The sequence below is a fragment of the Schistocerca americana genome, chromosome 4, assembly GCF_021461395.2.
Source record: "Schistocerca americana isolate TAMUIC-IGC-003095 chromosome 4, iqSchAmer2.1, whole genome shotgun sequence".
Taxonomy (NCBI): Eukaryota; Metazoa; Arthropoda; class Insecta; order Orthoptera; family Acrididae; genus Schistocerca; species Schistocerca americana.
The window spans coordinates 608690561-608717883 of NC_060122.1; the positions used below are offsets into that span (position 1 = coordinate 608690561).

At 44.2% G+C, this 27323-nt stretch overlaps 1 protein-coding gene across 1 annotated transcript in view; it reads right to left on the reverse strand.

Moving 5' to 3' along the window:
* Positions 1-27323, reverse strand: part of LOC124613646 (mucin-5AC-like) — a 253948-nt gene that overhangs the window by 15334 nt on the left and 211291 nt on the right. Inside the window, exons 6-7 of the mRNA XM_047142361.1 lie at positions 18700-19082; positions 9650-10098 (exon numbers count right to left, since the gene is read on the reverse strand). Coding sequence (XP_046998317.1) covers positions 9650-10098; positions 18700-19082 — 832 coding nt within the window. The remainder of the gene's footprint in view (positions 1-9649; positions 10099-18699; positions 19083-27323) is intronic.

Genomic DNA, 27323 nt, shown 5'->3' on the forward strand with positions numbered 1-27323 from the left:
TGTAAGGCCGTCGGCACACGGACCGTGCTGTCGAACGTTAACGTTGAGCGTGCCAAGTTCAACGTGCTGCTGAACGCTCAGGAGCGATGCGACTTGTGCATACGGAACGTGGGCCCCAACGTGGTATACGCGATCGCAACGCACTCCAGCGGCAGCTGAGGGATGCTTCTAGTTCGTAAATCACACTGTTTACTCAACGGCCACGCGTAAAATTCCCACGCTAGCCCTATTAAAACGCACATTTCCTCCATCGTCCACGAAAAGGAAAGTACCATGTCCAATCAATAAGGACACAGACTTATAAAAGTTCCATTAGAAACAGTGCATTACAAATTTGGAATACTTCTCCGCATAAGATAAACATTATTTCATCATTCTCACATATTAGTAAAACCCCAAGGTCAGTGTTGCTTGATCACTGTTCCTACCCAGTAGCAGAATCTTTGTAACATGTGAACTGCGAAGCGTAAAAGAAAAAGGAGCAAAATATGTTTATACAAGTAGCGCAAGCAAAAGTAGATTAAGTCAATCGAACACTGTCACCCCTCAAAAAAGAAGAGAACTTATATTTACGTAACATCAAATATTATAGTATATATTTATATTGAAGTAATAATAAAGCATCAGAACCTAATAAAAACGCGAATGCTAGGAAAAAAATTTGGGAGTGTCGATTCGCGAACCACCGCCCCTAACTGACAACTCTTTTCAGGACAGTGACGGTACTTTTTTTTAATAAAAAAATTTATTAAAAAAACAATGTTACACATTCCAAATACATACTAAGTTCCTGTATTAACCATGTACACATGTTATATATGAAGTTATTTAAACAAAACAGTTTGATCATTTCAATTACGCTGGTGTTAAAGAAACACAACAGAAGATTATGTTACTGACTAAATTACCAGAAAGAATTAAGTTAAACATCAAGAAAAGTTTTTTTAAAGACATTCAAACTTCAACCTGAAGAAATAAAATCTGCACTTTGAATGACATGAGCTCCAATCTTTACAGAAGCATAATTAGTTCTTTATGATGGATATCAGCAAGTTGGTGGGATAATTTTAAATATAAAACAATTTAATAATCATATTAGACAATTTCTGTAATACTTGAGAATGGCGGAAGGAAATATATAATAAAGTTGACTAGCCTTCCAACTACACTTTCTGGACATTAATTGAATGTTAAGTATCTGAAGTGATCAGACCTATATAATCAGTCTTTCACTGCGAAACTGACTTACACATTACAGTGCAAAAATGAACAGGGTAATGTGCCAGCCATTGAATATTACATTTATCAGATAGAATCTTATGGTTTTAACCAATCGGTAAGGACTGTCTGTACTCATTACACTGAACCAACATCACACATCTTACATGTAATCATATTATGTTACCCCTTGCTGGAAACCTTAATCGTAGATATGTTACTAATTGAAATTTAATTATAACAAATTGTACCAAGAACAATACGTTTTGGGTGAATCATCAGTATCGTTGCTGCCTTCAAATTGGCTACTCTCATAATAAGCAAGTTACAATAATTCTTTTGCCACGAATATGATGTTTCTCATTATTTTGTTGGAACGAATCACAGAGTTAACAACGGGTTTTCCAGCGATTCTTAATTTGCTGGTGCTCAGAAACGGCATATATGCAAATAGGCTTAAAATGAATGCCAATATGGCGCCTCACAACTCTGTACTGAAGGGAGACGGCGTTGTACCATCTCATTGGTCAACGCTCAGACGCACGCTCAGAAATCTGACATGCCAAATATTGCTCTGCACGTTCGGAAAGACTCCCGAGCGTGCTATTCCACGCTATGACGTCAGAAACTCGGCACGCTCAACGCTCAACGTTCGGATGCACGGTCCGTGTGCCGACGGCTTAACGGAGTTACGCTCCAAGCAGAGAGCTGTCTTTCAGTATTTTTTGGCGGAAAATAACCATCCCCAGATAATCGTAGGCCTTGTGAACTGTCTACGGAGACCTGGCAGTGCAAAAAGGGACGGTGAGTAGCTGCGGGAGGCGTCTGGCTTCATGACAACAAGGTCGCGCAAAACTCTCCGAGCTCCCGCGTGTTGGCCAGCCGCGCACAGCTGTGACTCCTGCAATGTTGGAACGTGTGGACACTCTCATTCGAGGTGATCGACGGTTCACAATCAAGCAACTCGCTGATGACATGGACATCTCTGTTTGTGCTGCTGACACACTCGTCCACCATTTGAAGGTATGCTTCCATTTGAGATGGGACCATTAAGCTACGGTCAAGAAATTAAAACATAACAGCCATCCGAGAAGAGTGGCAACCCTGTAGTCTTTTGAAGATGAGAATGAAACGCTTTTTCTTCTTTGTAGAAGGACCTACCGTCAACAAGGAAATCAGATGATCGGGTAAAGTATTTAAAGTGTGAGCCTATGAGGATTGTACGGGGTGGTTTAGAGTTGAGTTACATGAGTATCGGTGTGTCCCATGCCTCAGACGGAAAATGCAACATTGCCCCTTTGTGCCCCGCAGAGTACCCGATTTTGCCCAAACGTATGTGATGTAACCATATATTGCACAGTGCTGAGCTATACATTGAGATCACAAAAGTCATGGGACAGCGGCATGCACTCATACAACTGGTGGTAGTGTCGTCCACACAAGGTATAAAATGGCAGTGTTTTGGTGGAACAGTCACGTACTGTACGGAAATGGTTACGTTCAGCTATCTGGAGACCATTCGAAGCCGTCGCAGAACTTCATGTCCCCAAGAAACGATTTTTATTTTTATGGATGACAATGTGCCTTGTCACCGAGAAACAATTCTCCTCGATTGGTCTGAAGAACGTTCTCGACAATTCGACAAATGAGTTGGCCATCCAGATCGCCAGATATGAATCCTATCGAAGATTTATGGGGCCTAACCGAGAGATCAGTTTGTGCACAAACTTTTACGCTGACAACAGTTTCGCAGTCATGACGTTTATAGATGCAGCATGTCTGCAGTAGAAGAGCCAAAACCAAATGGCGTAGCCTATTTATAAAATGGAGTGTTGTCCGGTAATCCGTTTTCTGCATTTAAAGAAGAACAACGGTGCAACAATCCATGCTGAGTTGGTGGAAATGTAGGTCAACAGTGTACCATCCTAACTGGCGTAGATGATTCGAGTGTGGTCAACAAGGCCGGTTCGTAAACACTTTTCTATCTAAGCGACTTATAACCCCCCCCCCCCCCCCCCGCCCCCTCCGCATCCACTTCTGTTCCCTCGTACACCTTCACCCGTGTTAATTTTCGTTACGAAGCTTGAAGTCAGTCTTCGTTACTAAGTTTGATACCGACTGTATACAAACACCTGTCCTGTACAGAAGCCTTTCATTTGCGGCACCGCTGGAGCCCTTCTCAGCGGCGGCTTGTGTAGCTTAGGCCTTAAACCGGCCGTGCTGCTCAGATAAGTAGCAAAACATCTTTCTGTGAAGAACCGGCAACGACAAAAGAATCTCAAGTCCTACTGCACGAAGACAATCACGGTCGAGGTAATATAGAAAAAGTGAAATAAACCATGGATCGGTTTTCGACAAGTTGTACGATCTTTTGAACACGATAAACGTCACCGCCCACTGGGTTTCATTCTCACACTAATCTAAAAAGTCTGCCAAAGTGAGGAAGCAGGGAAAATGTGGCATCTGTGTCAGACCAACCCAAATGACTTCTTTAGCTACTGTATCACCAATGGATGAGTGCAGTACGCTGTACTGTCATCCCGAGACAAAGCAGACAAACAAGCAATGAAAACACGTGCATTGATCCTCCGCCGAAAGAGATGAAGACCCAAGCATTGTTGGGCAAGGAGATGCCGAGTGTTCATAGGACCACACTGGTGTGGTAGTATAGAATATGTTTTTAAGTGGTGAACCATGACAAAAGCATATCGAAATCTCCTGACGAGGTTACATTAGGTAGTCAAGAAGATGCGTCGGTGGGAAGATGCGAAAGAGGGAGGGGGTGGGGGTGAGGGTTGCTGCATGATAACGCCTCAGTTCATTCCGCAGAGGACACATGCTGCTTCTTTGGACTACCAAATTTTGCCTCTTCCACCCCGTGAACTCCTGATTCGACACCCACTGACTTCTCCCTCTTTTCCCAGATGAAGAAAACATTGTGTAGCAGGAACTTCCAGAATCACGACGAGGCGTTTTTGGAGATGGAATGTCTCCTGAACAACCAGAACAGCTTAACATCGAAACTGGGAACAACACACCAGCTACAGAACTGCAGGTGTTCTCCTATCTAGGAAGCAAGATTACACAAAATGGTCCCAGCAAGGGAGTTATCGAAAGCAGATTGGCCCAGACGAAGGAAGCCTTCTTCATTGAAAGAGCTCTACGAACATCATTTATAATTGATATGGAGATGGGGAAGAAGTTCCTGGATATATACGTTTGGAGCACAACATTTATAGAAGTGAAAAGTGGACCATAATAAATATAGAGAAACTGGTCGAAGTGAAATGTGCTACTGGAGCACGATAAAGTTAAATGGGCAGATAAGAGTCTAAATGAATAAAAACTAAAAGTACTTGGTCAGGAAACAGGTAGCTGTTGCACACTGACTGGAGGAAAATTTACTGTACGTACGCTTCTGTATGCATCCTAAGCTGTCTGATCTTATTCTCACAATAACTACGAGAAATATACAATGGCGGAGGCAGAAGCCCATGTATCACCATTACCAGGAAAGTTGACACGTTGGGTAGACCTCTGTTGCGGCATCTATAAATAGCTAACTTGGCGTTAGGAGGATAAGTGGGAGCAGGTAGAGGCGCTGCACTCTCTCCTCTTTCCACTACCCCTGTTAGAATCTCCTCCCAGGTGACGTCAGGCTACAAACAATAAGCCATACTATTAAGAGTCGGAAGCACCTGATGGAGAAGATGGCGAAATCCTAAACGCTCGAATGTCTGCTCAAACACGACATGACTTGAGTATTTGAAATCTGGTGACTTAAAATGTTTGGAGCACTACTGTCCTAATAACTTTGTCTTTTATTATAATTTCATTTTAACAGTTTTCAATGATATTTCTTTCTGCTCGTTTTATCATAGGTACAAGATTTGTAATTTCTTGTAGTAATCAGTTTTGCATGATTATTTTCTTCCATGAAGGGTCTGTTAATCAGTTATAATATACGTATACGTGTTTTTGTGAGTACACATTTTAGAATCTTGGCTTTAAATGAAAAATTTGGCATGCAAAGTCCATAGATTTTGTCTGATTTTAAGATACGACAGTTGTTGGCGTGTGCATATGTTTTTAATTTTTCATATTACCTCTAAAATTTGTCTTTTAAATTTTTTTAACATTAATTTGCGTTCTTGGTACTGGTGTTTAAAATACTACCTTAACTTGATAGGCCACAGAAAACATAAGTAATCGCAGAGTACGCTGTTATTCTCCCACTTGAATTTAGTAATTCAGCCAATATGGTCCGCAGACGTAATTCTGATTGGGGAGAAATCACATATGGGGTTCCCCAAGACTCAATCTTAGGTCCGCAGTTGTTCCTCATGTATGTAAAAGATCTTCTATCTAATATACAAAAAGCATTTCGAGATTACATTACTATTACAATCAATCCAAGTATATATGCAGGAACAGAAGAAATGGTAAACAATATTCTTAAAAGTGACTCTGAATGGTTTTCTGTGATCGGTCTCACCATCAATTTTAAGAAAATGCGGCATATTCAGTTCTGCACATCTAGGGATACTACACCAACGATAAGTGTAATACAAGGCGAGGAAATAATACAAAGGGTGGAAACTTAAAAATTCTCATGAGTCCATATTGATGAGAATTTAGACCGGGAAAAGCACATTTGCACTTAGAATCATTTCAAATCTGCGGAGAGACAAATCAGTAACCTGACGTATTTTGCATATTTGTATTCAGTAATGTCATATGGGATGGTGTTCTTCATTGCTCAAAAACGTGCTTTAAGAATAATATGTGATGCTCACCCACGATAGCCTTGTAGACATCTATTTAAAGAGCTGAGCGTTCTGACTACTGCTTCACAGTATATTTAGTTCCTCACGAAGTTTCTTGTAAATAATCCACTGCAGTTCAAAAATAACGATGATTGGACAACATGGTTTTGGATTAACAGCGATTATATAAATTAACTTAGTATTAAGAAAACAGTCTTAATCGCGTTTTTTATTTATTTAGTGCCGACCGGTTTCAGCCCATCGAAGGGGCCATCTTCAGGGCGAACATATGGTCGGCACTAAATAAATAAAAAAACGAGATTAAGACTGTTTTCTTAATACTACAATGACGATGATGTACGTAATTACAATGCAAGAAGAAGAAATGACATTCATTACTCCACAATCAGGTTGTATTTAGCACAAAAACGGGTGCAAAATGCTGCATAAAATTTTTTTGATCACCCATCCAGTGATATAAAACGACTTATATGTAGCTGAGTAGCATTTGGATGAAACTGAAAAAGTTTCTCCTTGACAACTATCCCTATTACGGAGAAGAATTTCTCTTATAGGTTTGTGTAAACGGTGGTTGGTAGAAATTACTAACTCACATCTGTACTTTAAAAAAAGAGTTTAGAAATATTTAGCATGTAACCATATTTTCAAATTAATTTGCGATATGAATGTAAAGTGACTTGTCTCATATCATTACGACTGATCGTGCCATATGATTCACAGAACATGAAGCTAATTAACTAACGTAAAAAAAGTTTTTCCCCCTCCTCCCCGCGTCTCCCCAGCTTTCCCTGTCATCCATAAAAAGCAGGACTTTACTAAAATTTCAGTTTTTTTATCATATGACGAAATGTATATTTATGATATTCAAAGTTCGCAACTACATTTGTTTGTCTGTGCAGCCTTTTATGGATTAAGCACACCTGAAAACGGCAACTATTTGCCGAAAGCGCTAATGTGAATTTTTTGATATGCGTCTAAACTACCGTTGACATATTAAATCTATATCTATATATAAAAGTTCTGTGTGTGTACGTACTGACAAACTTTTCTCCATGGCCACGCACTGCCACCCATTCTTGAGGTTGGTGGTAGATAGCCCTTGGTGTTATGCTGTTGACAGGGGAATTTGGTGGCGATGCGTGGTAGTGGGCAAATGTGGCGTGCAAAAATACGCGACATATGGCACAACAAATACTCTTAGGAGGAGTTATGTACTCTGTGACTTACGAACTTAACCGTGCACGTGAAAATGCGTTTTTTGTTTCATTCGGCCGACATAATGCCATGCTTGTGCGGATTCGTCATTCAGACTTTAATAACAATGCGTAATATTAAACAGATCAGTTTTTAATATCTCAGCGGGTTTTTGTCAATCACACTTTACCGAAGATCGACAGGGACACAAAGATAAATATCCAGATAGACTCTAAGATAAAAACACTTGTAACTAACAAATGAATAATTGAGCGGCACACTACAGTGATTTCGGACAAACATTTCGCTTATTCTTCGCGAGTGTAATCCTTCTTGTAACTAGCGCGTTTTCGTCAGTCACTTCACCTATTCTTCTTTTGCACATTGACCACGTCGTAATATTGGCCTTATGGTGTTACCGGCGGTTAAATATGTCTCTGTAACGTAATTTTAACGCCAGTGTGGTTGGAGTAGGTGAGCATTGTACAAGCAAGTATATTCACTAACACAGAAAAGTTCAAAAATCTTAGAGAAGATAGATTTTTCTAAGAGAGCTAAGTGTTCCACATCGCGCATTGTATTGAGATATCTGCTAAACACAATTACCCACTTCCATCCTCCACAGCATTGGTGTAACACGTTGGGGATTCTGTCACCATTACATTGCATCGTGAATGAAAAAATGAAAACATTTTAACATATACGGTAAATTTCATACGTCATGCACGCATATCAAAAAAAGTTTTGCATCACCCCGGTTCCCAGAACTTCTGAAGATAGACGTCGACTGTGGATATTGTATCACAGACACAGTTCCTTTGACTGTTCAGCAATGTCACTAAGCCCGCCCAAAGATGTAAACAACCATTCATGAGCAGCACCTATTAGACGGAGGGCGTCCGACAGCCTATCAGTTCCAGTCATTCCACCAGGAAGGAGGTACACGGCTCGTGTTGTCTGTAGTTCAACCATGGCTAGACGGTCAATGCCGCGGTTCGATCGCGTCCGCATTGTTACTTTGTGCCAGGAAGGGCTCTCAACAAGGGAAGTGTCCAGGCGTTTCAGAGTGAACCAAAGGGATGTTGATCGGACATGGAAGAGATACACAGGGACAGGAACTGTCGATGACATGCCTGGCTCAGGCCGCCCAAGGGCTACTACTGTAGTGGATGACCGCTACCTACGGATTGTGGCTCAGAGGAACGCTGACAGCAACGCCACCATGTTGAATAATACTTTTCGTGCAGCCACAGGACATCGTGTTACCACTCAAACTGTGCGCAATAGGCTGCATGATGCGCAACTTCACTCGCGACGTCCATGGTGAGGTCCATATTTGCAACCACGATACTATGCAGCGCAGTACAGATGGGCCCAACAACATTCCGAATGGACCGCTCAGGATTGGCAACACGTCCTCTTCACCGATGAGTGTCGCATATGTCTTCAACCAGACAATCGTCGGAGACGTGTTTGGAGGCAACCCGATCAGGCTGAACGCCTTAGACACGCTGTTCAGCTAGTGCAGCAAGGTGGTGGTTCCCTGCTGTTTTGGGGTGGCATTATGTGGGGCCGACGTACGTGGCTGGTGGTCATGGAAGGTGGCATAACGGCTGTACGATATGTGAATACCATCCTCCGACCGATAGTGCAACCATATCGGCAGCATATTGGGGAGGAATTTGTCTTCATGGACGACAATTCGCGCCCCATCGGGCACATCTTGTGAATGACTTCCTTCAGGATAACGACATCGCGCGACTATAGTGGCCAGCATGTTCTCCAGACATGAACCCTGTCGAAAATGGCTGGGATAGATTGGAAAGCGCTGTTTATGGACGACGGGACCCACCAACCACTGTGAGGGATCTACGCCGAATCGCCGTTGAGGAGTGGGACAATCTGGACCAACAGCGCCTTCATGAAGTTGTGGGTAGTATGCCACGACGAATAGAGGCATGCAGCAATGCAAGAGGAGGTGCTACTGCGTATCAGAGGTACCAGTGTGCACAGCAATCTGGACCACCACCTCTTACGGTCTCGCTGTATGGTGGTACAACATGCAATGTGTGGTTTTCATAAGCAATAAAAAGGGCCGAAATGATGTTTATGTTGATCACTATGCCAATTTTCTGTACAGGTTCCGGAACTCTCGGAACCGAGGTGATGCAAAACCTTTTTTTGATGTGTGTATTATTTAGCTTTACGTAGGAGTATTTATTGCTCCATATTTCGCGGATTTTCGCCCACCACACTCATCCACTGTCGCGCACTGCGGCCAAACTATCTTACTAAGAGGATAGCTGCATTCATAACATCCTTAATGAGCTACATGTCTGCACACATCTCACATCTAGAATGGTACTCAAGTCTCCTCCCACGGCAGTAATTCTGACATGGACAGTGCCAGGTTTCTCAGATAATCATCATAGGAAACGTATGGGACTGACCTATGATGGAGGAGACGTTCCTGGAGGAGGCGGCGCGGCTGAGCGCGGGCGGCTTCCCCGCCTCGGCGGCGCTGGCGGTGGCGCTGCCGCTGGGGCTGGACGTGGCGCTCTCGTCCTTGGAGTCCGGGGAGGCCCTGGTCCTGGGCAGGCTCTTGAACGAGATGGCCCGCGTCACGCCCTTGGAGGGCGCCTCGGCGGATGGCGTGCTGGGTGCGCTGGCGCTCGAGGGGGCAGCGGCCTTATCCTTGTCCTTGTCCTTGTCCTTGGTCGAGTCTTGTGCAGCGTCACCGGAAACCGATGGCGCGCTCGGCGACTTGGCAGCGCTGGTCGCGTTGGACGCCAGGCTGTCCGAAGATGGGGAGGCCGACGTCCGTGGGGAGGATGACGCCAGCGAGTAGCCGCCCACGCGGGAGGAGCCACTGCCCGACGAGTAACGCGAGGAAGAGTACCTGCGGCATAGCGCGCAGTGCACAGCTTATTACACGAGTAGCATGAGGATGAGTAACTGCAACACGGCATGCGTGGCACAGCTTATAAGATGTACAGAGCGAGGGTGCGTTCCTGCAGTACAGTGTGCATGGGACAGATTTTTACTTGAGCAGTGCGAGGATGAGTACCTGTGGCATAGCATGCATGGCACAGCTTATTACACGACTGACGTGAGAACGAGTACCTGCAGTACACTATGCACTGCATACATTTTTACATGAAAAGTGCGAGGATGAGCACCTGCAGCACAGAACGCATCGCACAGTTTATTACATGAGTAGCATGAGGACAAATGCCTGTTGCACAGTTCGCATGGCACGGCTAAGTACACTACTGGCCGTTAAAATTGCTACACCAAGAAGAAATGCCGCTGATAAACGGGTATTCATTGGACAAATATATTATACTAGAACTAACATGTGATTACATTTTCATGCAATTTGGGTGCACACATCCTGAGAAATCAGTACCCAGAACAACCACCTCTGGCCGTAATAACGCTCTTGATACGCCAGGGCATTGAGGCAAACGGAGATTGGATGGCGTGTACAGGTACAGCTGCCCATGCAGCTTCAACACGATACCACAGTTGATCAAGAGCAGTGACTGACGTATTGTGACGAGCCAGTTGCTTGGCCACCATTGACCAGACGTTTTCAATTGGTGAGAGATCTGGAGAGTGTGCTGGCCAGGGCAGCAGTCGAACATTTTCTGTATCCAGAAAGGCCCGTACAGGACCTACAAATGCGGTCGTGCATTATCCTGCTGAAATGTAGGGTTCCGCAGGGATCGAATGAAGGGTAGAGCCACGGGTCGTAACACATCTGATATGTAACGTCCACTGTTCAAAGCGCCATCAATGCGAACAAGAGGTGACCGAGACGTGTAACCAATGGCACCCCATACCATCACGCCGGGTGATACGACAGTATGGCGATGACGAATACAGGCTTCCAATGTGTGTTCACCGCGATGTCGCAAACACGGATGCGACCATTATGATGCTGTAAACAGAACCTGGATTCATCCGAAAAAATGACATTTTGACATTCGTTGAGTACACCATCGCAGGCGCTCCTGTCTGTGATGCAGCGTCGAGGGTAACCGCAGCCATGGTCTCCGAGCTCATAGTCCATGCTGCTGCAAACGTCGTCGAACAGTTCTTGCAGATGGTTGTTGTCTTGCAAACTTCCCCATCTTATAACTCAGGCATCGAGACGTGGCTGCACGATCCATTACAGCCGTGCGGATAAGATGCCTGTCATCTCAACTGCTAGTGATACGAGGCCTTTGGGATCCAGCACGGCGTTCCGTATTACCCTCCTGTACCCACGGATTCCATATTCTGCTAACAGCCATTGGATCTCGACCAACGCGAGCAGCAATGTCGCGATACGATAAACCGCAATCGCGATAGGCTACAATCCGACTTTTATCAAAGTCGGAAACGAGATGGTACGCATTTCTCCTCCGAGGCATCACAACAACGTTTCAGCAGGCAACGTCGGTCAACTGCTGTTTGTGTATGAGAAATCGGTTGGAAACTTTTCTCATGTCAGCACGTTGTAGGTGTCGCCACCGGCGCCAACTTTATGTGAATGTTCTGAAAAGCTAATCATTTGCATATCACAGCATCTTCTTCCTGTCGGTTAAATTTCGCGTCTGTAGCACGTCATGTTCGTGGTGTAGCAATTTTAATGGCCAGTAGTGTACATAAGTAGAGGGAGGACTAGTACCGACGCCACAGCATACATGTCACAGTTTATTACATATCAGGAGGACGAGTTCCTGCAGCATGCATGGCGTAGCTTATTACCTGAGCGGCGTGAGGACGTACCTGCAGTATAGTGTACATGGCGCAGATTTTTACATGAGTAGTGCGAGGACGAGTACCCGCGACACAGCGTGCATTGCGTAGCTTATTACACGAGTAGCGTGAGCACGAGTAGCTGCACCACAGCAAACGTGGCACAGCTTATTAGATGCAAGCGTGAGGACTAGTACCTGTGGTACAGCTCATTTGACAATTTTTTACACGACTAGCGTGATGACGAACATCATTGGCACAGTGTGCATGAATAGTTTCTTATACGAGTAGCTGGAGTTCAAGTGCCTGTCGCACAGCATACATACTGCACCCTCATCACGAGTTCCATGGCATTTAAAATCCCCAGGGTGACGTACATAGGGCAATCTCATTATTTGTTGACATTTTGTGATTGTTACTTATTACTGCAGTGTGCAGATTGTTTCAAAAAGCGTTTGCATCAAATGTCTTGACGGTAGTAGGCACCAGCCGTAGGAAGACGAGATTTCAGCGAATGAGCACTCTGCCCCCGGTAGCTGAGTGGTCAGCGCGACAGAATGTCAATCCTAAGGGCCCAGGTTCGATTCCTGGGTGGGTCGGAGATTTTCTCTGCACAGGGACTGGGTGTTGTGTTGTCCTAATCATCATCATTTCATCCCCATCGACGCGCAAGTCGCCGAAGTGGCATCAAATTGAAAGACTTGCACCCGGCGAAACGGTCTACCCGACCGAATGAGCAGAATTTAGTAAATCGGTGTGCTGCGTACCACCTATGCCAATAAATCGAGTGTTTTTCGACACGAATACTGTAAGAATGAGTGCCTCTAAGTGGAGGAAAATAATATTTTACAAGGGAACCTGGAACTGTAATTTTGCTCAGCTCAGACCCTTTGACGCGGAGCATATGACTGAATTATATGCAACACACATTGTTTACTCATACAGCAGTGTGCCTACGCCCTGCTGCCCCCGTAGGGGCATAACCAATATGAAAGGACGCCTAGCATCTCCAGAAAGCGTCAGCAAACGTTTTGTCTCTAACAAAAGTTGTTCATATGATCTATGCCCCCTAGACGTTTGATGCAAAACTCTGAAACACCAGGTGTGTAACACTATTTCAAGAATGTAAAGAACCCTAGAAAACTTCTCCTGCCTGAGACGATGTTTAGTAACGGTACTTGCAACGTATCAGTACTGGTTATATCCACGGATCGTTTTGTTGGGCATTGTGGGCACCAATCCCAGTTTTCTGTATCCAGTGGAAAAGGGAGGAGGCTTTGTCCAGCCTGGAGAGAGCGGGTTGAACTTTCTGTAATATGTCTAAGTGATTTATGGTCGAAGTCTATTATGCTAACTTAGACGTTAATGGCTTTCGCGTGTAAACAAGTGTTGTCCAACGCTTATAGGAAATAAAGTTTACAAAGGAGTGCTATTACAGGCAGCAGAAAATGACCATGAGAATGTTCCTAAGGTGACTAAATGAAAGGTCTGCCAGCGGAGTTCTCGATATCACAATCTTGCTACTCTCAAGCAAAGATGATGTACGTATCAAGTTAGAAGCGAGTGATACTTCGTCATTCATAAACGTATTATTTCAGCACACAGATCTTAAAAAAATCACCAGTGTGATCATTCTGATTTATCTTCTCCAGCTTCTAGGAGAGCATTGCGGCTTAGGAGGCATGCTTGTACTTACTAGGCAGAGACCGAATGCCAGATTGCGGAGCACAAGCTAGGTAGAAGTGGCGTTTCATAAATAGGCGAATTTGTCGAATTCTAACTAGATCAAATAAATGTTATTTGTTTTCATGGAATTTGACTGTGATGTGTCTCTTACTAAATTATTTTTGATCGGTACTCCTGTTCGTCTTCCTGGAGACTATTAGTGGAAGTTACTGGCCACCAAATGGACTATCTGTCACGTACGTTTTCCAGTTTACTGTTCAAATGTCGGAATGTTTCTGAAAGGGTCAAAGCGAGGCTGGTGACCCTCCTCTAAACAGTAATAGTACAGTTAACTGACATGGGTGCATCAATAAACGCCTTCCAGTAAAACGTGGGAGCGGGCACGGTCCGTGCGGGTCCCCCCGTTGGAGGTTCGAGTCCTCCCTCGGGCATGGGTATGTGTGTTGTCCTTAGTGTAAGGTAATTTAAGTTAGATTAAGTAGTGCGTAAGCAGTTTAGTCCCATAATACCTTACGAGAAATTTCCAAATTTCCAAAGTGGGAGCGGAACGTCGCATAACGTGCCTTGTGCATTCCAGCCGCAGCAGCGAGTACGACTTCGCTTAGTGCCATGAACTCACCGAGGACGAGACGTAAGGAAGTTTCATACTTTCGACTGCTGAGGTGGTGCAACCAAGTCCATTCTTGTACCCTTAACATTGGTGCAGAAAGCTAAGAATTTCGAAAGCTGTCTGCATCAGCCCAGCTGCACCCAAATCTTCATTTTCTGATGAGAAGAATCCAGACACATATTAGTGGACTTTAATGTAGTATGTGTGCATCCTTCACCTTTATGATGACCTGAACTCTGCTGGTGACACTTTCAATGAGATGTCTGTTAGTCAGTGGAGGAAAGGTAGCCCATTTTTCCTGAAGAGTTGAAACCAGAGAAGCTATAATGTAGGACACTGGAATCTGGAGCGAAAGCAACACGCTAATTCATCCTAAAGACGTTCCATTGCGTTCCGTTGGGACAATGGGCAGGCCAGTCCATTTCAGGAATACCACACAGCGAAGTCCACTTTGTCTCACTTTACAGTTAAACGTAGTATTGAACTGTGCGATACAACTTTCATAATGCAAGATAGCGGCCATTTCGCAGTTGAACTGTGCGATACCTCTAATGTCACAAGCCACATATCGCTTATCAATTATGCCATCACCCATTGTAAATGACGTCATATACATTACATTACTAGCTTTGCATCCTTTTCTACAACGTCACATCGATACTGACTAAACAGGCACTCAAGATGTGTATAATGCGTTGAATCACGACTAGTATTATTTTTAAAAAATAAGCTTCATCTGAATTGCGTAAAATGGCGCCATGTTGAAAAACGTATGGCCAGCCGCTGTGGTCGAGCGGTTCTAGACGCTTGAGTCTGGAACCGCGCTGCTGCTACGGTCGCAGGTTTGAATTCTGCCTCGGGCATGGGTGTGTGTGGTGTCCTTGGGTTGGTAGGGTTTAAGTAGTTCTAAGTCTAGGGGGCTGATGACCACAGATGTTAAGTCCCATAGTGCTTAGAGCCATTTGAACTATTTGAAAAAAGTATCACCACTAGTACAAAATATTCACGTCGAAAAATATTTAAGCTTCACCTGAATGATGTAAATTGGCACTATTCAGCAAAGTCATATATATCTCTCTCTTCTCTCTCTCTCTCTCTCCTCTCTCTCTCTCTGCCACACAGATACTCTCTCTCTCTCTCTCTCTCTCTCTCTCTTGGTGTAAGGCACAATTCTTGTCAAACTCGTAAGTTTCATCGGTAAAACATACACATACACTCATAGAGGAATTTCTGTGTTTTACAAATGTCTTGTGCTATCTATCAGAAACACGTAAGCTTCAGCGCAAATTAGTGTCATGTTCATAGCACCTGGACAGCCTGCGGTACACGTAAAAAATATGTAAATGGTGTAATTTCCACACCTAAAATACGTGTGAAAAATGTGTCGGCAACAGTATGTTTATGTCAAGTGGCACAAAGTTATTTTCATGCCTAAAATATGTAAAAGGCGAACACTTGACATAATCATGGTATGTGCTGCTGAAATATTTTTTGACATACACTTTAGACATGTAAATTCTGCAAGTTATAATCTTTACATATTTTGCTGGACATTGCGATGCTGACACAAACAATCATTGTCCCAGAACTTCAAATGGTTCACATGGCTCTGAGCACTATGGGACTCAACTGCTGTGGTCATCAGTCCCCTTGAACTTAGAACTAATTAAACCTAACTAACCTAAGGACATCACACACATCCATGCCCGAGGCAGGATTCGAACCTGCGACCGTAGCAGCAGCGCGGCTCCGAACTGGAGCGCCTAGAACCGCACGACCACCGCGGCCGGCTGTCCCAGAACTGTTCCCCTATTGTACAAAGTACATAATTATGTGACATTTGTACGTATCCTATCGCATTTAGTGTTTTCTTAAGCGCAATAATGGAACCACATCCTAACCACGGAAAACACCACCACACCGTGACATGACTTCTCCGTACTTCACTGTTGGCACTAAGCATGACGACAGGTAACAATCTCGAGCAATTCGCCAACCAAACCCTTTCGTCAAACTGCCACTGGGTACTGCGTGATTCATCACTTCAAATTACTCTTTTCCAGTCATCCACTGTGCAGTGGCGTCGCTCTTCAATCCACCTCAAGCGTGAGTTAGCACTAACTACACAAATGTGTGGCTTATGAAGAACTCCTCGACCATTGTAACCCGTTTTTTATAACTGCCTATGAACTGTGCTAGCTGAACTGCTGGTAGCGATTCGGTACCCTGATGCCCTTCCCTGATTTCGTGCTATTTTTTACAACCACTCCAGCGCTCGCCGGTCTCTGTTCGTCAGCACACAAGATCTGCCTGGTCTTGATTTAACTGTGGTTGTCCGCGTTTCCATTTTACATCCAAATCACCAGTAGCGAGTTGGCCAGTTTTAGAAGACTTGAAATTTCCCTAACGGATGTGTTATTCAGGTGACATGGAGTGCCTAGTCCATGTTTGAAGTCTCTGAGCTTTCCTGACCGAAGAAATCTGCTATTACTGCTTCTCTACTGCCGACGCTATACTTCCCTCCTCCTTTCAAAATGGCGCGTCCGTTTCTCGTGATATAAACTAGTCAGTTCCTCATTAATTAGGGGTGTCCGAATACTTCCGATTGGGTAGTGTAAATAGGAATACTATTCGAATATAATTGATGAACGGTCGTACCACATCGTAAGTTCCATGAAAGTAAATGGAATTTACGGTGTTCAATTAAAACTCGCGAATGATGCAATTTCCATTAAGGGGGAACGACATGACGACGGCCGAAAAAAACTCGAAATTTTTTTATTACGAAATTAGAATGTTTATAAACTGTAGAATTATACCCCAAAATACTTGCCAAAAAATAACGATTCTGTAAGCGTTTGAAGCCGAGCGTGCACGGCATGCCTTGGCGTTAGAGAAATGGTTCCGCACTCACGCTCCCTTCGTTACTTGCGTGAGATATTTAAGGTTTTCAGTGAACCTGATTTGCTCTAGCGTTGTTTGGGCTGTTTCACTCAAAATGTGAATGAAAGTTTCAACGGTCTTAACTGGAGATACGTTCCCGAAATAACATCCAGTTGAAGCGAAATTGCCAATATTGCTTCAAATTTGGCCGTACGTCTATTCGACGTAGGCCAAATTGCATTACTGTACGTGGCAAATGCCCGTCAAGTCAAAATTGCTGTAAAATGCACCGATTCTGTGAAGATAGAGACTCCAGCGTCGATGCGCTAAGCGACGAAAAGGGCGTTGAGAACGAAAATGAGGGCTTATCAGGTCAAAGTAGCAGATAACAGCCATCCACTATTTCGGGGCGATAGTTATTATAGGCCGAGCATCGACGATATCCCGTAAGTTTGAAGCTTTGTCCCCTTTTTTGTATGATAAATAACTGTCAAACTTTAAACGCGTTTTTCTCAAAACCAAGTTTTTCGGCATGGTTGTCGTCGATGACGCAACAATTTTCATCCGATATGACTGGTTTTTCATCTCCCTTGAAGCAATTTGAATTCTCCTCAATTCATTGTAGCCGATTTTTTGGTTGATATTTAGTATTTTTTGACCAGAAAGTTGGCTCCATTTTTTCAAATATCTGTAATTTATCAATTTTTTTTTTTTGCAAATTTCTACGATGAACTGAAATCGCATCTGTAAGGATCAGTGTGATACGTTAATTTCATGTTTCAGATAACCATAGAAGTAGTTATAGCGACAAGTGTCGATCTACCTCCTTTCAGAGCTGCCTCAGGAAAATTCCAATTACGCAGTGAAGATGTTAATATTTTATATCAAAAAATACCAATTAAAACGTCAATGTACGCTATATTCATTGCAGCAAACCCCGTTTGTCTAGTACATTCAAGTACGGAAAAACGAAATCCTGAATTTGAACAATATTTTCGTTCGTCACATTGTCGTTCCCCCTTAATCACCACTTCCAACCAAATACTGGCTCCGCAATTTGATATGAGGCCTCTGTCCACCGGGCACGTCCTCGCCCGTTCTGTTTCGTAACGATGCACCTGTCAATATATTCCAAGGCGTGTCTGCAAAATTGAAGGCTCTGTGTTTCCAAATGATCGATCATCTCAGTTACTGATCACCCCTGGTCCCTAGAGACTACCATCTGTTTGTTTCCTAACCTGAAGAAACAGCTAAACGTTGTCATTTAGATGACAATGAGTTACTGAGACAATCTGATTGTTGTATATCTGACCATGATTTCTACTTGAATGGCATAGAAATGCTGGAACAGTGATGCAACAAGTGCATCATTGAGTATGTGTATGTGGGGGAGGGGGCGGGCAGAGGTGGAGGGAGGGGATGTATTGAATAAATGTGTTCTGACAGAACCCTAAATCTATTCGTTCTGGAGCTTTTCAGCCTCCCCCTCCCTCGTGTCCCTCGCCCGTCTGTTGGTAGACATGCCACTACTTCCTGCACAGGGCTAGGCAGCAGGTAGCAGGCATCAGGCAGTACCTGTCCAGGTAGGAGGTCCAGGGTGAGGGCCGCGAGGCGCCGGCGAAGCGCGAGGTGCGCGATGTGTCGTCGCCGCGGTCGGACTGCACGCCGCAGTCCTGGGTTCGTGGCCGGGCGGCGGCGCTGGGGCGCGCCACGGTGCGCTCGAGCACGCGGGCCAGCTCGGCGCGCCGGCTGCGCAGGAAGGGCGACGGCGAGGCCGAGGGCGGCGTGGGCGACGTGCCGCGCGACACCACCGTCACGAACACCGTCTGCGAGGGCCGGCGCCGCACCGCCTTCTGCTTTGCGTCCTCTTCCTCCTCGCTGCTCTCCGACTCGGTCTCCTCCGTCTCAGACTCCTCCTCTTCGCTGGAGCTCTCCTCGCCCGCCTTTCCATCCTGCACCTGCAATAGCAACGTGCTCTTGTTCACTGTCCTTGGCCCGAGACGAAAGCATCACGGTCATTTACATCGATATCTACATCTACGTGAATCAGGCTAGAATGCGAGTCTGGTGGAGCTTCTGTGGCTACTAAGAGGTGCATTCAAGTTCTAAGGCCTCCGATTTTTTTTTCTCCAGACTGGAAAGAGATAGAAACATGCGCATTGTTTTAAAATGAGGCCGCGTTCATTGTCAATACGTCCCAGAGATAGCAGCACCGTACGGCAGATGGAATTTTACCGCCAGTGGCGAGAATGAGAACTGTTTTAAATACTTAAAATGGCGACGTTTTCCTTACTTGAACCGCGTGCAATCATTCGTTTTCTGAATTTGCGTGGTGTGAAACCAATTGAAATTCATCGACAGTTGAAGGAGACATGTGGTGATGGAGTTATGGATGTGTCGAAAGTGCGTTCGTGGGTGCGACAGTTTAATGGAGGCAGAACATCGTGTGACAACAAACCGAAACAACCTCGGGCTCGCACAAGCCGGTCTGACGACGTGATCGAGAAAGTGGAGAGAATTGTTTTGGGGGATCGCCGAATGACTGTTGAACAGATCGCCTCCAGAGTTGGCATTTCTGTGGGTTCTGTGCACACAATCCTGCATGATGACCTGAAAATGCGAAAAGTGTCATCCAGGTGGGTGCCACGAATGCTGATGGACGACCACACGGCTGCCCGTGTGGCATGTTGCCAAGCAATGTTGACGCGCAACGACAGCACGAATGGGACTTTCTTTTCGTCGGTTGTGACAATGGATGAGACGTGGATGCCATTTTTCAATCCAGAAACAAAGCGCCAGTCAGCTCAATGGAAGCACACAGATTCACCGCCACCAAAAAAATTTCGGGTAACCGCCAGTGCTGAAAAAATGATGGTGTCCATGTTCTGGGACAGCGAGGCCGTAATCCTTACCCATTGCGTTCCAAAGGGCACTACGGTAACAGGTGCATCCTATGAAAATGTTTTGAAGAACAAATTCCTTCCTGCACTGCAACAAAAACGTCCGGGAAGGGCTGCGCGTGTGCTGTTTCACCAAGACAACGCACCCGCACATCGAGCTAACGTTACGCAACGGTTTCTTCGTGATAACAACTTTGAAGTGATTCCTCATGCTCCCTACTCACCTGACCTGGCTCCTAGTGACTTTTCGCTTTTTCCAACAATGAAAGACACTCTCCGTGGCCGCACATTCACCAGCCGTGCTGCTATTGCCTCAGAGATTTTCCAGTGGTCAAAACAGACTCCTAAAGAAGCCTTCGCCGCTGCCATGGAATCATGGCGTCAGCGTTGTGAAAAATGTGTACGTCTGCAGGGCGATTACGTCGAGACGTAACGCCAGTTTCATCGATTTCGGGAGAGTAGTTAATTAGAAAAAGAAAATCGGAGGCCTTAGAACTTGAATGCACCTCGTATCAAATAGCTCAAATGGCTCTGAGCGCTATGGGACTGAAAATCTGAGGTCATCAGTCCCCTAGGCTACTATCATTTCTAGGGTCAGTTTAAGGCTGCACGGGGCTCGTGCCACTGAACATCTGCAGGCTCTTACTCAACAATATACGTGTGTGTCTGTAATAATAATAATAATGAGCGGATGGCATTGGTGGCCGGGAGACCCCTCGCGGGGCAGTTCGGCTGCCGCTCCACAAGTTCTTTAATGCCACTACGGCGACTTGCAAGTGAATGAGGATGAAATGATGATGAAATACACACAACACCCTGTCATCTCGAGGCAGAGAAAATCCCTGACCCCGCCGGGAATCGAACGCGGGACCCCGTCAGCGGGAAGCGAGAACGCTACCGCAAGACCTCGAGCCGCGGACCGTGTGTCTGTGATCTGCGGTTTTCAATGGCGAGGCTATAAACGCCCATACTGAAATTAGTAGGAATCAATCTTGTTAAAATAGCTACAAAAGTCATTAAATGAGGAGAGATAAATCCTACACAATTACACTCATTCTTTCGCAACCTCACTCATCGTCACCTGCGCAGTCACACTATATTACATCCGATAAGACGGGACCGGAAAGAGAGTGCCAAAACGCGCGTGAGCCTGATATGGGGGCTGCGTGCAGGCCAAAGCTCGACCTAGATGAAGATGATATCTATTCATTAGGACAAAAAAATGGCTCTGAGCACTATGGGACTTAACATCTGAGGTCATCAGTCCCCTAGAACTTAGAACTACTTAAACCTAACTAACCCAAGGACATCACACACATTCATGCCCGAGGCAGGATTCGAATCTGCGGCCGCAGCGGTCGCGCGGTTCCAGACTGTAGCGCCTAGAACCGCTTGGCCACTCTGGGTGGCTGTTGTTTAGGACATGTCTGAAACAACAGATACCATCTTCATATAGTTAAGGCTAACCGGCCATTGATCTTCTTCTTCTGTGTTGGATGCACAAGCATTGCCCGAAATCTTAAGGGACTCGGTAAGATTGTTTGCTGCGAGTAATGAGTGTAATGAGCAGGGGCAGTACGAATGTAGTGTGTGGACATTGAGGTGGGAATGTGGGTCTCACGGAGAGCGTGCAAGAGATAAATACCTGCAGTCGTCCTATCCTCTGTGCCCTCGAGGGCTCAGATGGATAGAGCGTCTGCCGTGTAAGCCGGAGATCCTGGGTTCGAGTCGCGGTCGGGGCACACATTTTCAACTGTCCCCATTGATGTATATCAACGCCTGTCGACAGCTTACGGTCTTGATTTAATTATCATTTCATAGCTCGACCTGTCTCGGCTTTGCTCGATCTTCCTCGGAAGTACTTGGTACAGCGTGACGTTTTATTTAGCTAGGGAAAGAAAGAAAAGGGGTAGGTGTATAATCGTGACTCCTAGCCGCACAGAGCACTGCTGCATTGCAATGGCGAAAGTTGAAAATTTGTCCTGGACCAGCAATCGAACGCGGATGTTCCGCTTTTATAGTACGGTTGCCTTAATCGTCTCGGTCACCCGGACGTGCCTAAAAAAAATGGTTCAAATGGCTCTGAGCACTATGGGACCTAACATCTGAGGTCATCAGTACCCTAGAACTTAGAACTACTTAACCTAACTAACCTAAGGACATCACACACATCCATGCCCGAGGCGGGATTCGAACTTGCGACGTAGCGGTCGCGCGGTTCCAGACTGTAGCGCCTAGAACCGCTCGGCCACTCCGGTCGGCGGACGTGCCTCCCGTCCGACCCAAATTAGGCAGCTGATTGCATCCTGCATTGCAGCGTATCATGTCCAGTATACACCCTACTCGCAACTTCTAGATTCCCGTAGGTGTTCTAACGATATTTGTGCATCCGCATCGAAACAAATATCATGGAGCCGTCGCGCTCTATTATATTAATGTAACTGAGTGTTGTTTCTTCTGTCGGACTTTTTTCTATACCAATTACAAATAGCAAAGGGCAAATGCTGCTGTCACCACTATTCTGCCTAACTGAAGGGAGTCGTGAGACCGACAAATGCCGCGCCGCAGTTTTGAATAAAATGTAACTGAGCGTTGTCTGAATGCTCAATTTAGCCGACTCGCGGTGTCAGTGGTGTTTGTCCTTCGCTATTTGTTCGTGGTAAAAATAAATTTCCAGGTTCAGTGACTGTTTGCACAAACAGATGCAAGCCATTAAAAATAAATAGGAATGGCTGAAGAGAGGGATGGGAATTCTCAATCTATTATGCAGTCGCGTAGTAGATGGGTACTGCAGATTTTCTACGAAACAACATTATAACAATATGCAGAAAGAATCTTAACATTTATTTGATATTGAAACAGAAAAAACTTACACGATTGACACGGGATTCGTTGTTCTGTATACAAAGAAGCATTTTGTGCTAAATTTTGCAGGCATACAACGCTTGTAAAAATTATTGGTACGATTAGAAATATTTCTGGATTTGGACGCATTATTCCACTGTTTCAGTGTCAGGTGCAACAATTTCGATAGAACTGAACAAAAAGTGCAGAGGCTTTAATTACTACTGCAAAGTAAGTTCATTTAGTCGAGGGACTTGCCTGGAACAATTTTTCGATTTAAAACCCGCAATGGTTAGAGTTATGAAGGTATTAGAACATCCGGAATGGATTTCAGATGTCGCATTTTAAGTGTACTTGACTGCGCGCTGCCCACGTTGAGACATTACAAGGTGAGAAACAGTTTGTTTCTGATTTGATGGCGATGCATTTAAAAAGAAAATCGCATTGTAGAAGGGACAAATTCTGACAAACACCAGTTTCTTAAGGTCAATAGCCTTAGAGAAAACGCGAAGTTTGAAGAATTCGTAATGTTCTTGGAAGAATTACAAGGATAGTTTTCTAAAAGTTTTGAGGGCACTGCCAGTCTTACATCTGTTTTAGAGCTATTTGCAGACAGTTTGCCATTTCACTTCGAAGTGTCCCTGTGCATGTGCAAGTGTAACTGATTGACCTGCAACGTAATACCCGTTTTAAAGACAAATCCCGGTACTTTAAAACTTTCCAGGACATCTACATTGTTTTCCTCAAGAAGGGTTTGTGCTTCTCCATAATGAGTTTGCAAGCGTGATAAAATATTTAAATCGACATTTCTGTGTGAATCGTCTTTCTCCAATCATGAAACTAAATAAGTCACGATTATGTGGCAACCTTGTAAGTGGGCTGCTTCTGTGTTGGCAGCGCTGTGTAGCGCTTTGCATTGGATCTCTGACTGCGATTTCTTTGTAAGAGACTCTATGGCTGGTTGGACTCGTTGTTGGAAGTTAATCGCCAGTAGTGTTGGGCAGTTGGACGTTAGTCGCCAGCAGTGATGGAAGTACCGTTGGGCAATTGGAGGTGAAGAGCCAGCAGTGATGGATGTTAGACATGAGAAGCTAGCATTGATGGAGGGTAGATCTCTGAAGTGTTAGCGTAGGCTAACGATCTGTATATGTTCGACTTGGAGATTGAATATTATTCATGATTATATATCTTTGTACTAGATGTCAATGACGATTTATATTCGTGTCTCAACTGGATGTCACATTATTAAGGTAAAAAAATACATTATTTGGTTTGCAACAAAATCTTTCCTTTGCTAACCACATGCCTATTAGTAGTTAGTGGCTTTAGTAGTTAGAATTTCCTATTAAGCTGGCAATATTGACGCTCGCTATATTGCAGTAGTTCGCATAATGAAGATTTTTGTGAGGTAAGTGCTTAATGAAATGTATAGGTTATCTTAGGATTTCTTTTTAGTCAGGGCCATTCTTTTGAATTAATTATTTAAAGTCAGCTTATGTGCTTTTTTGAGCAGTCAAATTACGTTGTCCTAGGATATTGTGGGTCTCAGTGATTCAGCAATTTAAGTACAGACTCACTCATTTAAATTAAGAAGTTTCAACCTAAGTGCGAAAGAATGTGACATAGTCTGCGTCTGTCTGTATGCTATTTGTACCAGATAAAAATTATGTTACGTCTTCAGTGCACCAAAACGAATTAAATTATACTGAAAATTTGTTTCGTTTGTGATCTATGTTGTTGAGAAATATGAAACCAAGTCGCATTCTGTGCAACTGCATTGCCATCTGAACGCGGTGCGCTCGTAGTTTCCCCCTCTTCCATCTGACAGCGGGGCTGAAGTGTGGGAAGCGTGCAGCCAGGATGAACGCTACGGCACGCGACCAGGGCAAGAATCTCGTGGCCAGGTCTTGGTTGCCAATGCCCTAAGATAACGTGAAATCGCTGAAATGTTCTAAAACTAGTAGCATAAGAGTAAAGCTAAAATAACTACAAAGGGAAATGAGATTGGCTGATCACTTACAAAAAAATTGGATGAGCCAGTCACACATTAAAAATTTCTCCCTGAAATTCTCGAGATAAAGGCGGACGTGTCGCGAATCCTTAGAAATCTTACCACATTCTCTGATTTTCAGTTATAATTGAGGACAAATCCGTCAGTAAATTAGTTTATGACTCGTTTACTGTACTGAAAGCAGAATCTACTAAAATGTAGCGCTCTGTGGTCTGTAAACCATCCACTGGAAAATTACTCAACCGTATGCACTCCTGTTTTGGTAATGCATTACTTTTATTTGTTATTAATGTGTGAAGGTAACGTCTCATAAAAGTTTATTTTGATAAAGTGTGCCTAACTTACGCTGTGCTCTTTGATTTTTAAATCATTATCGCACCAACATAACCAATAACAATCACAAAAGAAAGCTACGTCACAGTTCTCTGTTATTAGCTCCAGTCACAAAGCAATGAAGAACTGCGTTGTATGAGTAGGAAGTCTCTCCATAATAATGTTGACTGGTTGACTGCTAAGGCAGTGATACTGACCAGATGATCACGACGTTCTTACTCCTGCTTCCACTGAGTGAGAGGACTAAAATAATCACTTTTACACGACTCTTCCATCGCTGCAATCCTCGGCGAACGGAACTGTCTTGCACATACTGTACCCAAGCTGATTAACTCTTACAGCCCACATCAACAAGCAATACGTAATCTTGTATCCTCATAAAGTTTATAATCCGGATACAACGCCATAGCACTGTGCCACACAGTAAAATGTCACATGACACCGGTTGGGAAATCCTGATCTGTGTAATGCTTAGTGGTGAAATCCAGAGACCTATCATCGCGCTGCATACCGGAAAATAATGGCCTCAAAATTCCTGTCACGGGCATCTAGGGGTTGTAGAGAGGAGCAGTAGATAAAGTTATGATAAGAAACCCATGTCCGGAAATGTACCATTTGGAAATAAAAGCCGGCCGCGGTGGTCTCGCGGTTAAGGCGCTCAGTCCGGAACCGCGCGACTGCTACGGTCGCAGGTTCGAATCCTGCCTCGGGCATGGATGTGTGTGATGTCCTTAGGTTAGTTAGGTTTAAGTAGTTCTAAGTTCTAGGGGACTGATGACCACAGAAGTTAAGTCCCATAGTGCTCAGAGCCATTTGAACCATTTTTGGAAATAAAATAAGTTTGAAGGTATGATTGCTTCACGGTACGCACACGAACTGAGAAGAGAGCGCCGTCTTCAGTCCTTCTAATTGTGACATCACATACCATTTTACCCTCAGACTACAACAGCAGCTGGTATGTCCGCAAGTGGGAGGGTTGTCTGTGGTGCACGACGCTCTCGTCTTTGGAGAGGACATCCTTTGCCACGCCAAAGAGAAAACTCGATGATGATAACTGGAAACATTGCCCATATACTGGGCTCCTGTACAGCACAAAGGTCAGAGCTCACTGTTTCCGCCGTGTGTGTACCGTGATGTGGGAGATTTGGAAGTGATCCTTCAACCTTATTTTACATCCAAATGGTAATTTTTTGGACTCGAGTTTCTTATCAGAACTTGGTCTACAAATCCCAGAAGGCTGTAATAGAAACTGTTAAACAGACTGTGTAACTGGCTTGAACATTAAAATATGGATGAGAACTTCACAGAAATGAGTTTAAAAATGGTTGACAGACTTACATTACAGGAACAACCTTACAGAACCACAAATTACTAACCTTAATACAAACGAAAAATATTTTTAGGCGAGCTTTGTTAACACTGTAAAGAAACAGCCATATTGGTAAGATCGTTAAAATGCAGATAAAACACTTCCACCAATTTATAATATACAGTGTTATTCAGCTGCCCCTACCAGTTGGTTTTATGCAACTCACAACGCCTTCAAAACCCACGCGCGAGATTTTTCACTTTCTTTCGGTTTCTGCACAAAAATTGTGAGTCCTACAGATAAATGAACATGACCATTTTGTAGGGAATTTAATGTAGGCCTAGTTAAATTTCGTACTGGAGGCCATGGTTTTCAAGTTGTTCAAGAAAAACGCGTTTGAAGGTTACTTATATACGTTTTTCATTCTACATAAAATTTCCTACAAAAATGTCATGTTCATTTCTTCTGTAGGACTAACAGCTTAGGCGTACTGAGCGAGAGAATACGAAAATCTTGCTTGCGGTATTTGAATGAGTTATAGATCGTATAAAACCTAGCGGTAGTGGCACCTGACTCACCATGTATATAAAATGTGGTTTAATAATATGGAACTACACAGAATATATTATTAAAAAGTTCAAAAATACAGTTTTATATCAAATGTGCGCTTATAATCATGATAAATCTATTTTCAATTCAAAATTGATAATAATTGATTTTCCTCCTTAGAAACACACATTGTGATATGAGTCCCTTACATCGCGGGTCCCTGTGAGGTGCTACACATCCTGTGCAGTATAGA